General features: G+C 36.5%; 1 protein-coding gene across 1 annotated transcript; it reads left to right on the forward strand.

The window, feature by feature from the left end:
* Nucleotides 1–4,351: 4,351 nt before the first annotated feature.
* Nucleotides 4,352–13,384, forward strand: LOC107592414 (probable C-mannosyltransferase DPY19L1). Its single transcript, XM_016281915.1, has 22 exons — nt 4,352–4,713; nt 5,171–5,195; nt 5,275–5,362; nt 5,598–5,735; nt 5,845–5,965; nt 6,445–6,538; nt 6,702–6,759; nt 6,866–6,957; nt 7,225–7,324; nt 8,051–8,128; nt 8,213–8,299; nt 8,544–8,603; nt 8,689–8,769; nt 8,878–8,979; nt 9,069–9,140; nt 9,365–9,435; nt 10,523–10,547; nt 11,946–12,065; nt 12,182–12,356; nt 12,450–12,549; nt 12,649–12,774; nt 12,850–13,384. The coding sequence occupies exons 1-22, from the start codon at nt 4,506–4,508 to the stop codon at nt 13,019–13,021; spliced, it is 2,193 nt and encodes a 730-aa protein (XP_016137401.1). The 5' UTR covers nt 4,352–4,505; the 3' UTR covers nt 13,022–13,384.
* Nucleotides 13,385–13,608: the final 224 nt, after the last annotated feature.

The following is a 13,608-nucleotide window of genomic DNA, read 5'->3' on the forward strand; positions in this document are numbered from 1 at the left end:
TATATATATATATATATATATATATATATACACACACACACACAGTATATTCACACATTTTATGGTAACTTTACAACATTTCTTTTGTGTTATTCCATAGTTTTTATTACCTGAATTTGATTGTACTCATGCATTATACTCTTTTGACACTCACATTCATACTTATAAACTTAGCTCAGCGAGTGAGTGAGAGAAAGTGAGCCAATTTTCACTGTCCCATGATTATACTGGCACGTCTTTAGCCCATCTGGGAGATATTTGTGTAGAGTTTTGGGGAACCTTCAGGGCACAGAAAACCCTTTACATAAACACTGATCCCTGATTCACACTTCAGCCAGCCAGGCCTTTCATACATGTGGTCAGTGGGTGGCTTTGTTGAATCTCCTTTTGAATATAGTACATTTTATGATCAGACTGAACTCAAATGTGTCATCACCTTTTGGGGGTGTTTTAACAGAACAGATTAGAAGAAGAGGGTTATTTGGTGTTGTATATTAAAAAATAACATTAGCAAATACTACGATTTGTCATGCATTTAATTATGCATCACTTTTCAATCTAACACAAAAATGTGAATAAATAGCCTCTCATCCAACATACCTTCCTTCCAAGTGATTTTATGATGGGCCAAGTGTACTGGCAACCCGAGCGGCTGGACAGGAGGTGTCATCAGCTAACAGCAGAACCTACGCTCTCACCCTCCAAACGGCCAGATCTCAGCTATGTTTGGTGAAAAAACAAATTCCCTCAGTGTGGCCACAAGCTGTGCTAACACCACAGACATTTCAGTGGCACCCCTAACCATAACTTTCAAGATGGGCACTGAGTCTCGTTATTGTATTTAGGTTATGTCTAGCACCAATGATTCACTCAGAGGCCATGAAGGGCCGTGGTGAGATCAGTACAACAGCAGAAAACAATTCATCGCTTGGCACCTGAGACCATCATTGTACAGGACTGTCTGCACCAGTTCATGCATTATTATGTGAATTAGACTAGACTCAATCTGATCGTTATCGTCTAGCGGTATGTGAGATAAAAAAAGCCAAAAAGTCGAGCCAAAGAGATAAAAAAAATGAAGTAATCTGAAATATATATTTTTTTATAAATTAATTATGAATAATTATACATTATATACAGACACACAGTAATAGTGTTAAATTGGATAATATAATTTTTAATGATCTAGAATTATTTTAATAAAGTTTTATATTTTAATAAAGTAATTAGCAATTATTATTTCTAATAACTATAACAATATATAATTATTATATGTGACCCTGGACCACAAAACCAGTCTTAAGTCGCTTGGGTATATTTTTAGCAATAGCCAAAAAAAAAAAACATTGTATGGGTCAAAATTATAGATTTTTCTTTTATGCCAAAAATCATTAGGATATTAAGTAAAGATCATGTTCAATTAAGTTATTTTGTAAATTTCCTACCGTAAAAATATCAAAACTTGATTTTTGATTAGTAATATGCATTGCTAAGAACTTCATTTGGACAACTTTAAAGATGATTTTCTCAATATTAGTTTTTTTTTTTTTTGCACCATCAGATTCCAGATTTTCAAATAGTTGTATCTCGGCCAAATATTGTCCTAACAAACCATACATCAGTGGAAAGCTTATTTATTCAGTTTTCAGATGATGTATAAATCTCAATTTCGAGAAATTGACCCTTATGACTGGTTTTGTGGTTCAGGGTCACAAATATGATTATATATTACATATACTGTTATATATAAAAACAGGTATTATAATATAAAACATTCTATTTTAGATCATCTATAATTTATATATGCACGTTTTTTTCTTCTATGGCAAGCAGACAAACTGTGTAATCATTGTATCTGTCAGGTTCTCATGCATGATTTCCAGTGAAAGTAAAGCTTCTTTCTGATCCCAAGGCCTAGAAGTAAAAAGGAACAGTGAAAACAAACTGTTCCCGCTTCAGATGCCCTGTTGAGAAGTGTGCTCTGGCCTTGTTTCTTGAGATGAAGAGAAACGGTTGTGATGTCACAGCCCTAATTCTCAGCATGTTCCAAACCAAACAGATTCCTGTTGCTTTAGTTCCATCAGATCCTTGCCCACTTCAAGAACTCTATCCAACTTATTGTGGTACCATCAAAAATGACACAGTAAACCCACCACTTATTATGGGAGCATACACTTTTCACACAAAGTATTTGGACACTTCAGCCACACATTATATATTACATATACTGTTATATATAAAAACAGGTATTATAATATAAAACATTCTATTTTAGATCATCTATAATTTATATATGCACGTTTCTTTCTTCTATGGCAAGCAGACAAACTGTGTAATCATTGTATCTGTCAGGTTCTCATGCATGATTTCCAGTGAAAGTAAAGCTTCTTTCTGATCCCAAGGCCTAGAAGTAAAAAGGAACAGTGAAAACAAACTGTTCCCGCTTCAGATGCCCTGTTGAGAAGTGTGCTCTGGCCTTGTTTCTTGAGATGAAGAGAAACGGTTGTGATGTCACAGCCCTAATTCTCAGCATGTTCCAAACCAAACAGATTCCTGTTGCTTTAGTTCCATCAGATCCTTGCCCACTTCAAGAACTCTATCCAACTTATTGTGGTACCATCAAAAATGACACAGTAAACCCACCACTTATTATGGGAGCATACACTTTTCACACAAAGTATTTGGACACTTCAGCCACACTTAAAATGTATGTATTTTAATTAATTAAAAATAAATGGCCAAATGAAACCAAATGGCACCTGTAAACAAATGATTAGACATTTTCTCAGAGCTAAATGTTCTTTTATAAGCCATTTCACAATTACAAAAACTGGACCCAAAATAATTTTAGTGGCTGTAGACTGTAAATTTATTGTTTTTTGGTCATTTAAAAACCAACACACATCTTATGTGAAATAACTTGCTATTTTATTTTATTACTTTTTTAATGCAACAACATGAATGCATTTTAAGTGTGCAACTTTAATCGTCTCAATACGTTATACATACATACATATATATATATATATTTAAGCATGATTAGTAAAACTTACAGTTTTGAGACCAAAACGTATTGAGACAATTAAAGTTGCACACTTAAAATGCATTAATGTTGTTGCATTAAAAAAGTAATAATAAAATAAAATAGCAAGTTATCTGAAATATATATATATATTTTAATAAATGAATTATACATTATATATAGACACACAGTAATACTGTTAAATTGGATAATATAATTTTTAATGATCTAGAATTATTTTAATAAAGTTTTATATTTTAATAAAGTAATTAGCAATTATTATTTCTAATAACTATAACAATATATAATTATTATATGTGACCCTGGACCACAAAACCAGTCTTAAGTCGCTTGGGTATATTTTTTAGCAATAGCCAAAAAAAAACATTGTATGGGTCAAAATTATAGATGTTTCTTTTATGCTAAAAATCATTAGGATATTAAGTAAAGATCATGTTCCATGAAGATATTTTGTAAATTTCCTACCGTAAATATATCAAAACTTAATTTATATATATATAGTACTTTGCGTATCAACAAGTTAACTATAAATTCCTATTATATAAATTACTTATATAGCCTACTTTCAAAGTGTGTTACGGTCGTCAGGCTCACAGCGACATCATGCGGTTGCTCTCATCTGAACACATGGCTTCGTAGAAGAGGCAGTATTCGGATTCCCGAACAAAAGACTCTAATGAGGTGGATCTTTTTAGTGAATCGAAACATTCATGACTTGTATGAGCCGGTTCATTTGAGCGAATCCAAAAATCCACAGCGCGAGCACTTGTGGAGTTCGATTTTCGAACTGGTGACGACTCTTTTGATCCAGTTCTTTAATGAATTCGTATTCCCCTATCATATTTTTATATAGAAAAAATATTTAGATTAGTTAGATAGAATGCTATTCCGAATTCAGCCATTTATTGTTTGTTTAGTATTTATTTAATATATAGTTAGGGCCAATTATTAGATTACCTTTATGCAGCCTATAAACATTTTTAAAATCTCTTTAAACGTCTATGTAAACCTGCTTTTGGCGAACGATATTATTTGGTAAAAGACTGAAGAATGTATTAAATGCAATAGTAATTTAATTTCTTCATTTCACTTCTATATGGTTCTCAAAAAGACTAAAAGATTCGTGAATGGAAGTGTTAAGGAACCGTAATGAATCATTAAAATCCTTACGATTCCCTATAATATACCAGTTTATGTATGTGAAGATTATTTAAAGCGTCATCATGGTTACGGAAGTTCTTTATCGTGGTAACACGTTGTCATGGTTACTCGTCAAGCGGACAGTTGAGCGCCGCGTCCAGACGGGGGCGATGGCCGCTTCATTCAACAGATCAGTGAAGTCCCACAGCACTCAAACTGTGCAGGACCACAGATGTGAGGCGCTCGGAAGAGTCAAACAGCTGCTTTTTATCGCGTATCTACGCTCCTGTCGCTTCCCTGTTACAGACAGAAATATGAAAACATGGTAGTTAAAACCAGAAAATCAAATGCCAAGGACCAGAGCGGCGAGAAGGACAGGAGTCAGTCCGCGTTGGGGAAAAGCAAGCGTGCCAAAGATGGGAAGGGCTCGGCTTCCCAGAGTAAAAGCGGATATTTTGCAGGGTTCATTAGAAGCAAATTAGGTTTGAGCCCGTCCGCTTTTGCAAGAGGAGTATCAGTGTTGGTTCTCGGTAAGGCTTTGTTTCTTAGCCGCTAGGTAGCTAACGGTTATTCACATGATTAGCATCTAGCATGTTCTCAGTGTCAGTATTATAGAAACTCGCTTGTAAACAACAAAGTTGTGTAGAGATCATATTTCCTTGAACGATTTTATTCTTTAACAACTCCAAATGACCTTCATAATCTTCAGGTTTTTGGTGAATGCTCGCATGTTAACTCTAGTTAGCAACCAATCGAATTTCATTCATTTCACTCCAGTTATTAGCCAATGATTACCATACGCTAATGCATTTTATGGTTTGTCAGTACATGTAAACTATCCACAGACGTGAATTGTTCATCTGTTTTAAAGTAGGCGACTTCTAATAGAGACTCGTTCTGTATGGTCAGATATGAGTCCTTCAGTGTGGCCACGCAGCGATCTGTCTCTGGGCAAAGTCACCTAACCTCATGTGTTTATTTCCACAGCTCTTATTGTGGGATTTTTACACTGGTAAGTAGCTTTAGAGCTTTACGACATGAACATGATGTTCCTCTTATTGTGACTAAATAAACTATCCTGTGTTTCTCAGGTATCATCTCTCACATCTGTTTGAAAATGACAGGCATTTTTCACACATGTCGTCTTTGGAAAAGGAGATGGCCTTTCGAACAGAGATGGTTATTATTACTTTTCCCCTCCAATATGATTACTACATAATTTACTGTGTCTGTCCAGAGAGGGTAAATTGGGAGACTTTTTGCTATTATTTTGTTATTATCCTGAGTTTACTCCATATATAGCTCTCCTTCACCTTGCAACTCATTTAGTTAAATACTAAGCTTGAACTTTAATTGACATCTTGCTGATTTAGATAATCGTCTCACAGTGGCATATGCTATTTTGTCTTTTAAGGGACTGTATTACTCATACTTCAAGACCATCATTAAGGCTCCTTCTGTCGTGGACGGTCTTTATATGATCATGAACGATCGTCTCACTGAATATCCTCTGGTGATAAACACTCTAAAGAGGTTTAACTTGTACCCTGAGGTGAGATTGCCTCTTTGGCATCTTCTGAATATCAGTGAAATCTCTTTATTCCACGCTGTTTGATTGAGCTCTGAAGTTAACCATCTTTTTTTGCTCTCTTGTACTGCAGGTGGTCTTGGCCAGCTGGTACAGAGCATACACTAGCACGATGGATTTTTTGGGGATCCCTACCAAGATGTGTTGGACCATCAACAGAGGGGAGGGTCTAGATCCAGTGGAGAGTTGTGAAGGTATTGGAGAAGCCAAACATCAAATAAGTATACATTGTTTGGCCCACACATCTATTTGTTGTTTAATTTTAGAGCATTTGCAGTACAGTACATTGTAAATAACTGTAGAGCCCACACATGACATTCAAACAACTTGTTTTAGTTAAATTGTGGCCCATGAATCAAGTATTCATGACTTAATTCATTCCCTTGTTTTTTCTATATAACAGTCACCTTCAATTTGTCTTGCTGTTTTAGAAAAGTTTTCTACATTGTAGTTGTAATTAAAGATAGAAATAACTTTTGAACCTCTTTTTTGTACTTGCTGATTTTTTGCTATTTTCACTTCTGCTAACACGCTCCTTATGAGGGAATATTTCTTTTTGTAAAGTGATGTTGAGGTGGAGAAAAAAAATGCTGTTTCATTCACTGTGTGACTGACGGCCAAGTGTTCTTCCTTTCACAAAGATGCTTTACTTACTTGAGTGGCTTTTCCACAGGTCTGGGGGATCCTGCTTACTTTTATGTCACATTTGTGTTCCTGTTAAATGGGGCAATGCTGAGCCTCTTCTTCATTTATGGAACGTATCTGAGGTAATCCAGCCTAGAATAAACATCTCAGAGGAAGAGTCCTTTAATCAATACCAAAGAAAAGTGCAACTTTGAGTTTATACTTTGATTGCAAATGGGTTGATCCTAAAAGCTTCATTTCAAAAGATAGATCATAACAAACTTTATTTTTTGGCTGTTCTTATAGTGGCAGTCGACTGGGTGGCACTGTTACAGTTCTGTGTTTCTTCTTTAATCATGGAGAGGTAAAGCAGATAGTTTTCTTAAGCATCTTGGAGAATTTTTTTTTCTTTCGCTACAGTCTTCTAGTACTTAGAGATTTTGTCTCTCTTTTGAACCTTTGAATGCCAGAGTACTCGGGTCATGTGGACACCACCTCTGAGAGAGAGCTTCTCCTACCCCTTCCTGGTTCTGCAGATGCTTCTGCTCACTTACATCCTCCGGTAACTTGCTTTCCTCCTTAAGTTTGCAACCCAAATCATAGCAATTTAATGTTTATATTAAACCTTTCATACACATGTTCACTCTTTTTGTTCATACTTTGAGATGACTTAAATCTTTTAAGTATTATGTGGTCACCAGACACATTTAAGCAATGTTTTGTGTATTTAGGTGGCTTATGTGTACATTGTTTATGATTATACACACAAAACGTTGGGTTATTCTGTGCAATTAAAATGTATTTTGTTGGATATTTTTGATTTTGTAAGGACGAGGAACCCAAGCAAGAATACCATGATGGCTCTGGGGATCTCCAATATTTTCTTCATGCTGCCGTGGCAGTTTGCTCAGTTTGTCTTGCTTACCCAGGTGAGTGATGGAAGAGAAAACACGATCATATACATGCTGACCCAAACACTTGTTTAATGCTGATATTTGAAGGAAATAGAGAAAGCAGCTAAATGTAACATCCACGTTAACAGGGTGAAATATTTTTACAATTTTAAAATAATGTTTCTATCATAATGTTTTTTAAAATGTAATTTATTCCTGCAATGGCAAAGTTGATTTTCAGATTTTCAACAGAAATTACAGATCATTCTAATATGCTGATTTAGACCCTTAGAAAATATTATCAGTGTTGAAAGAAAATATTCTCTACAGTTGTGCTGCTTAATATTTTTGTGGAAACTGTGATACATAATTTTTTTCAGAATTCTTATACGAATAGAAAGTTCGAAATAAGTTTATTTGGAATAGAAATCTTTGTTCCATGTTTACACTGTTACTTTTGATTAATGTAATAATGCATTCTTGTAATAATGCATTCACTTCTTTCAAAACAAAAAACCTTACTGACCTCAAACGTTTGAACAATGTTGACAGTTTCCTAATAGAAACGTAATGCAGTTCCCCTCCAGAGTCAGAGTCATTTGTAATGATATTTTGCCTGAAGAAGACCTAGATAAGTCTGACATGATTTCATGCCTCAGGAATATTGTGCAATCCAGTTTTCAATTTTTGCTGTTATGAGAAAATTGTTTTGCAGCAAGATAGCAAAGGATGCTATGACAAGAATGTTTGTGTGTTTTGCAGGTGGCATCCCTTTTTGCTTCATATATCCTGGGATATCTGAGTCCGGCAAAAATGCAGTCTGTCTTAGTAACTCACATGGTAATGTAAAGACTTTATTAATAGAGCTACAATATTACTCATGTTGTCTTTCTGATTCACTGATGAACTGACTGCTCCTCACAGATCTCTTTGGCCGTCTGTTTTCTTCTAATGTTCGGGAATTCGATGCTGTTGACATCCTTCTACGCCTCTTCACTGGTCTCCATCTGGGTGAGTTGGACATTGTGAAGGCTCATTGCTGCACTCATTAGCTACTTGCTCCGGAAAGCACACAGTGTGGTATAGTCGGTTCCTATGACACCAGAAGCTGATGTGTTTAATCTTGTCTTGTGTAGAAAATGACCAAATAAGTATCCATGACTAAGTACATAGTACATACAAATATATGACCTCTAACACAAACATACTGTGAAGAAACATGCCAGATTTACTGGTTGGTCTGCTTTTATTTCAGGGTATAATTGCACTCAGGGATTGGTTGGTTGGAATATTCAAACCTGGACTCTTCACATGGGTAAGAGCACAAGCAGTACTGAGTACTGACTGATGCAACAGTAAAATGTGCCTGAATTGATTTAAAAAACAGTTGTTTTTGATAGGTCATGCAGTGCCTTGCATGGGTGGTCTCCACTGTCATTCTGAAGTTCATGCTCTCAGTGATCTTTGGGGCATCAGATGATGTGAGTAAAAAGGAGAGCAGTGCTGTGAACATCAGTTAGCTTTAGATTTAGGGGTCCGTTGAACACTTTGCAGTGCTTTTGCAATTTTAATTTTGTTTTGATTTATAGGCCCACATCAGCAGTCTGATCAAATCCAAGTTCACAAGCTACAAAGACTTTGACACGATGATGTACACGTGTGCTGCTGAGTTTGACTTCATCGAAACAGAGGTGGGTAATGTGATCCATTTCCTTGCAGTCAGTCATCAGTTTCCCCTTAAAGCTCTTTTTTTTTTATATTGGACTTAATGTGTTTGCAGACTCTCATCCGGTACATCAAAACCATGCTGCTTCCAATTAACGTGCTGATTGTGGGTTTTATTGCTGGAAGGGTGAGTCGTTTTCACTTAGATAATGGATGATTTACCCCTCCTACATTTTGGTATGTGTGTCCTGCTTTTATCTATTTGCAACAATCTAGGTTTACAGTTTTCTGTCAGTTTGGTGTTTATCAGTTAGTTTAGAGTTTAGCCTTTTCTCATAAGCGTTTTTGTAGAAGTAATCGAAACACTAAAGTTCCCTCCATATGCTTCCTCCTTTTGCTTCCCGAGTTTAGACTATACAGGACATTATTGTGTTTCTCAGAAATAAGACGACAGAAAAGTCAGAGGATGATGAAATGGAGCAGTAAGTATTCTATATATCTACAGCACTTTACTGGCATGATTGTTGTGAACATGAACAGTGAGCAGAGGGTATGTGAAAAATGTTACATAAAAGAAAGTGGTAACACTTTACAATAAGGTTCATTAGGTAAACATTAGTTAATGTATAAACTAACATGGACTAACCATGAGCAATACATTTGTTACTGTATTTACTAATCTTCACTAACGTTAGTTAATAAAAATACAGATGTTCATTGTTAGTTCATGTTAGTTCACAGTCTATTAACTAATGTTAACAAGATTTTAATAATGTGTTAGTAAATGGTGAAATTAACATGAACAAAGATTAATAAACGCTGTATAAGTGCAGTTCACTATTAGTTCATGTTAACTAATGTAGTTAACTAATGAACCTTATTGTAAAGTGTTACCAAGAAAGTAAAAGGACACAAATAAATGTATAAATTATATTTAATCAATTGTATTATTTCTGTATAGAATAAAAAAGATACACTATGGTTCAAAAGTATGTACTTTTTAGTTTTTTAAAAGTCTCTTAGATTCACCAAGGCTGAATTTATTTGGTCAATTATACAGTAATATTATTACAGTTTACAATAACTGTTTTCTTTTTCATATATATTTTTTTATATCTTATTTATTCCTCTGATGGCAAAGCTGAATTTTCTACAGCCATTACTCCAGTCTTCAGAGTCACATGATCCTTCAGAAATATTTTATTATGCTGTTTTGCTGCTCAAGAAACATTTCTAGTTATCAACACTGAAAATAGTTGTACTGCTTAATATTTTTTGGAAACCATTTTTTTTCCGGGATTCTTTGATGAATAGAAAGTTCAAAAGAACAGCATTTATTTGAAATACAATCTTTTGTAACATTTTATGTGTCTTTTCACTTTTAAATCATTTATGTCCTTGCAAAATTATTGCAGAAATGAATTTTCTTTTTTTCTTCCTTTCTTTCAATCAAAAAATAATAATAATAATAGTCTTACTGATCCCAAACTAATAAATAGTAGAATATTTTTACATTTCTTTGGATAATAATGGCTACTATTTTCTAAATTCTGTTCTTCCATTTTTTAGGAGCCAGATGCTGGCAAAGGGAGTGGTAAGTTTCTGTAATTTTATGTGTAGCTTTTTATGATTCAAGCTTTTTTTCCCCTTAGTTGATGTATATAAAGCGATGTACAGTGCATTCAGAAAGTATTCAGACCCTATATACAGTGCATTATCAGCCTTAGAGCTGATAATGCATATCAGAGCGAAAACCAAGCCCTGAGGCCAAAGTAACTGCCCGCAGAGCTAAGAGACAGGATTGTATTGAGGCACAGATCTGGGGAAGGCTACAAAAAAATTCTGCTGCACTGAAGGTTCCCAAGCTCCCAGTGGCTTCCATAATTTTCAAATGGAAGAGGTTTGGCACAACCAGGACTCTTCCAAGAGCTGGTTGCCCAGCCAAACTGAGCAATTGATGGAGAAGGGCCTTGTCTAGACTGGTGACCAAGAAGCTGATGGTCACTCTAGTTGAGCTCCATGATCATATATGCAGATGGAAGTAACCTAGAGAAGGGCAAACATCACTGCAACACTCTACCGAACTGGGCTTTATGGCGGTGTGGCCAAACTCAATCCTCTCCTCAGTAAAGACACATGAAAACACACTTGGAATTTGCAAAAAAGCACCTAAAGGACCCTCAGAATGTGAGAAACAAGATTCTCTGGTCTGATGAACCTCAATTCCAAGCATCATGTTTGAAGGAAACCAAGCACTGCTCATCACCTGCAGAGTACCATCCTAAAAGTAAAGTGTGCTGATAGCAGCCTCATGCTGTGGGGCTGTTTTTCAGCGGCAGGGACTGAGGGACACATCAGAGTAGAAGAAAAGCTCAATGTATCAAAATATAGAGATAGCATTAATGGAAAAACTAGTCAGGAGCATTCAGAACCTCAGACTGGGCAGAAGGTTCACCTTCCAACAAGACAATGACCCTAAGCACACAGCCATGGCAACAGTGGAGTGGCTTAGGGAGAGCTCTGTGAATTTCCTAGAGTGGCCCAGCCAGAGCCCGGACTTGAACCCTATCAAACATCTCTGGAGAGACCTGAAAATGGCTGTCCACCAACGGTCCCCATCCAACCTGACCAAGCTTGAGAGGATTTGCAAAGAAGGATGGCAGAAAATCCCCCAATCCAGGTGTGCAAAGCTTGTTGCGTCATACCCAAAAAGGTGCTTCAACTAAGTGCTGATATGTCACATTTCAGTTTTTTCTTTTTAATACATTTACAGGCATTTCTAAAATTCTATTTTCACTTTGTCATTATGAGGTACGGAGTGTAGATTCATGAGGAAAAAATAAATAAATTTAAACAATGTAGTATCAGGCTGCAACATAACAAAATTGAAAAAAGTGAAGGGGTTCTGAATACTTTCTGAATGCAACGTATGTGACCCATGGCATACAAGTTGATATTCAGAGGCTGTTTTTATCTTGTGATGTTTGTCTAGCTGGTGTATCACAGTCTGCAGCTGGTGGCATTTGCAGTGCTGGCTGTGCTCATCATGAGACTGAAGCTCTTCCTCACTCCTCACATGTGCATCATGTCCTGTTTGATCTGCTCCAGACAGGTGACCCAACTATTCATTCTCCATAACTCGCCCCAAAATGTCCATAATGCAAGGGAGCTGATTTGAGCAAAAACTTTTCAGATGTGGTGTGACTAATGTTTTGATTTAATCTGCAGCTGTTTGGCTGGGTAGGAGAGAAGTTTAAACTCCAGCTGACAGTCGTGGGAATATTATCCATCATGGCAGTCCAAGGAGTCACCAACCTGCAGAGTCAATGGGACATCATAGGAGAATTCAGTAACTTCCCTCAAGAAGAGCTCCTGGAGTGGATCAAAGACAACACAAGCCCTAGTGAGAAACCTTTGCTGTTCAACGGCACAAAATGAAGCATCTCACTTCCTGTGACCAGTGTCTGACTCCTGCATCCATGCAATGTTCCTGTAGATGCTGTGTTTGCTGGTGCAATGCCCACCATGGCGAGTGTGAAACTGTCCACAGGAAGAGCCATAGTGAACCACCCACACTATGAAGACGCAGGATTGAGGTACACATGATTTTACATACGCTTCATCTCTACAGTATTTAATTCTCATAATATTGTTTTGTCAATGTAAAGCGTTTGATTTAATTTGTCCTTATTCAGAGAAAGAACAAAGATGGTGTATGCCATGTACAGCCGAAAGCCAGCTGAGGTAGTGAAGCGAAACTTAATAAAGCTGCAGGTGGACTATTTCATCCTTGAGGACTCGTGGTGCACCAGACGCTCCAAGTAAATGCTGCATACTTTGAATTAATACCGCTGTCTGATCAGTTGTATTATCTCACATGCTTTCTTCTTCTCCAGGCCAGGTTGCAGCATGCCTGAGATCTGGGACGTGGAGGATGCACAAAATGCAGGAAAAGTGCCACTTTGCACTCTCATGTGGAGGGATTCACGTCCTCACTTCTCCACTATCTTTCACAACAACATTTACAAAGTCCTTCGAGTTCCCAAAACAGTGAGAGATATGAGATAACAGCAGTTTTCCCCTCACCTTACTGTTTTCCTGTCTTTGTTACGTGTGTGTATGTACACAGCAATGATTATTTTTGTTAAGGTCAGATGTGTTTTTCTTGAGCCCTGCACTTTTGGTGTCCGTTTTGTTTTGATAAGCTGTAAGAGATGTTTAAACCGCTGTGAGAGAGTCAGTCAGTATTGAATCCCCCCTTTTCACTTAAAGGAATAGTTCACCCAAAAATGAAATTTGCTGAAAATGTACTCCATCTAAGATGTAGATGAGTTTGTTTCTTCATCAGAACAGATTTAGTCCATGAAGACTTTTATTGTTTCTGACGGCACCCATTCACTGCAGAGGAAACATTGGTGAGCAAGTGATGTAATGCTTAAATTCTCCAAATCATTTCTGATGAAGAAACAAACTCATCTACACCTTGGATGGCTTGAGGGTGTAAATTTGAAGCATTTTTTTTTTTTTTGGATGAACTATTCCTTTAACCATCTGTTCTCATGCTTGTTAAAATGTATTTTATTAGGATGACTGTGATTTATTTTTTTATTTTTTTGCCATCGATGGTGCTGCTGTTTGCCGGTTGCATATGGTCC

Source organism: Sinocyclocheilus grahami, unplaced genomic scaffold (assembly GCF_001515645.1).
Source record: "Sinocyclocheilus grahami isolate Dianchi unplaced genomic scaffold, SAMN03320097.WGS_v1.1 scaffold153.1, whole genome shotgun sequence".
NCBI lineage: Eukaryota > Metazoa > Chordata > Actinopteri > Cypriniformes > Cyprinidae > Sinocyclocheilus > Sinocyclocheilus grahami.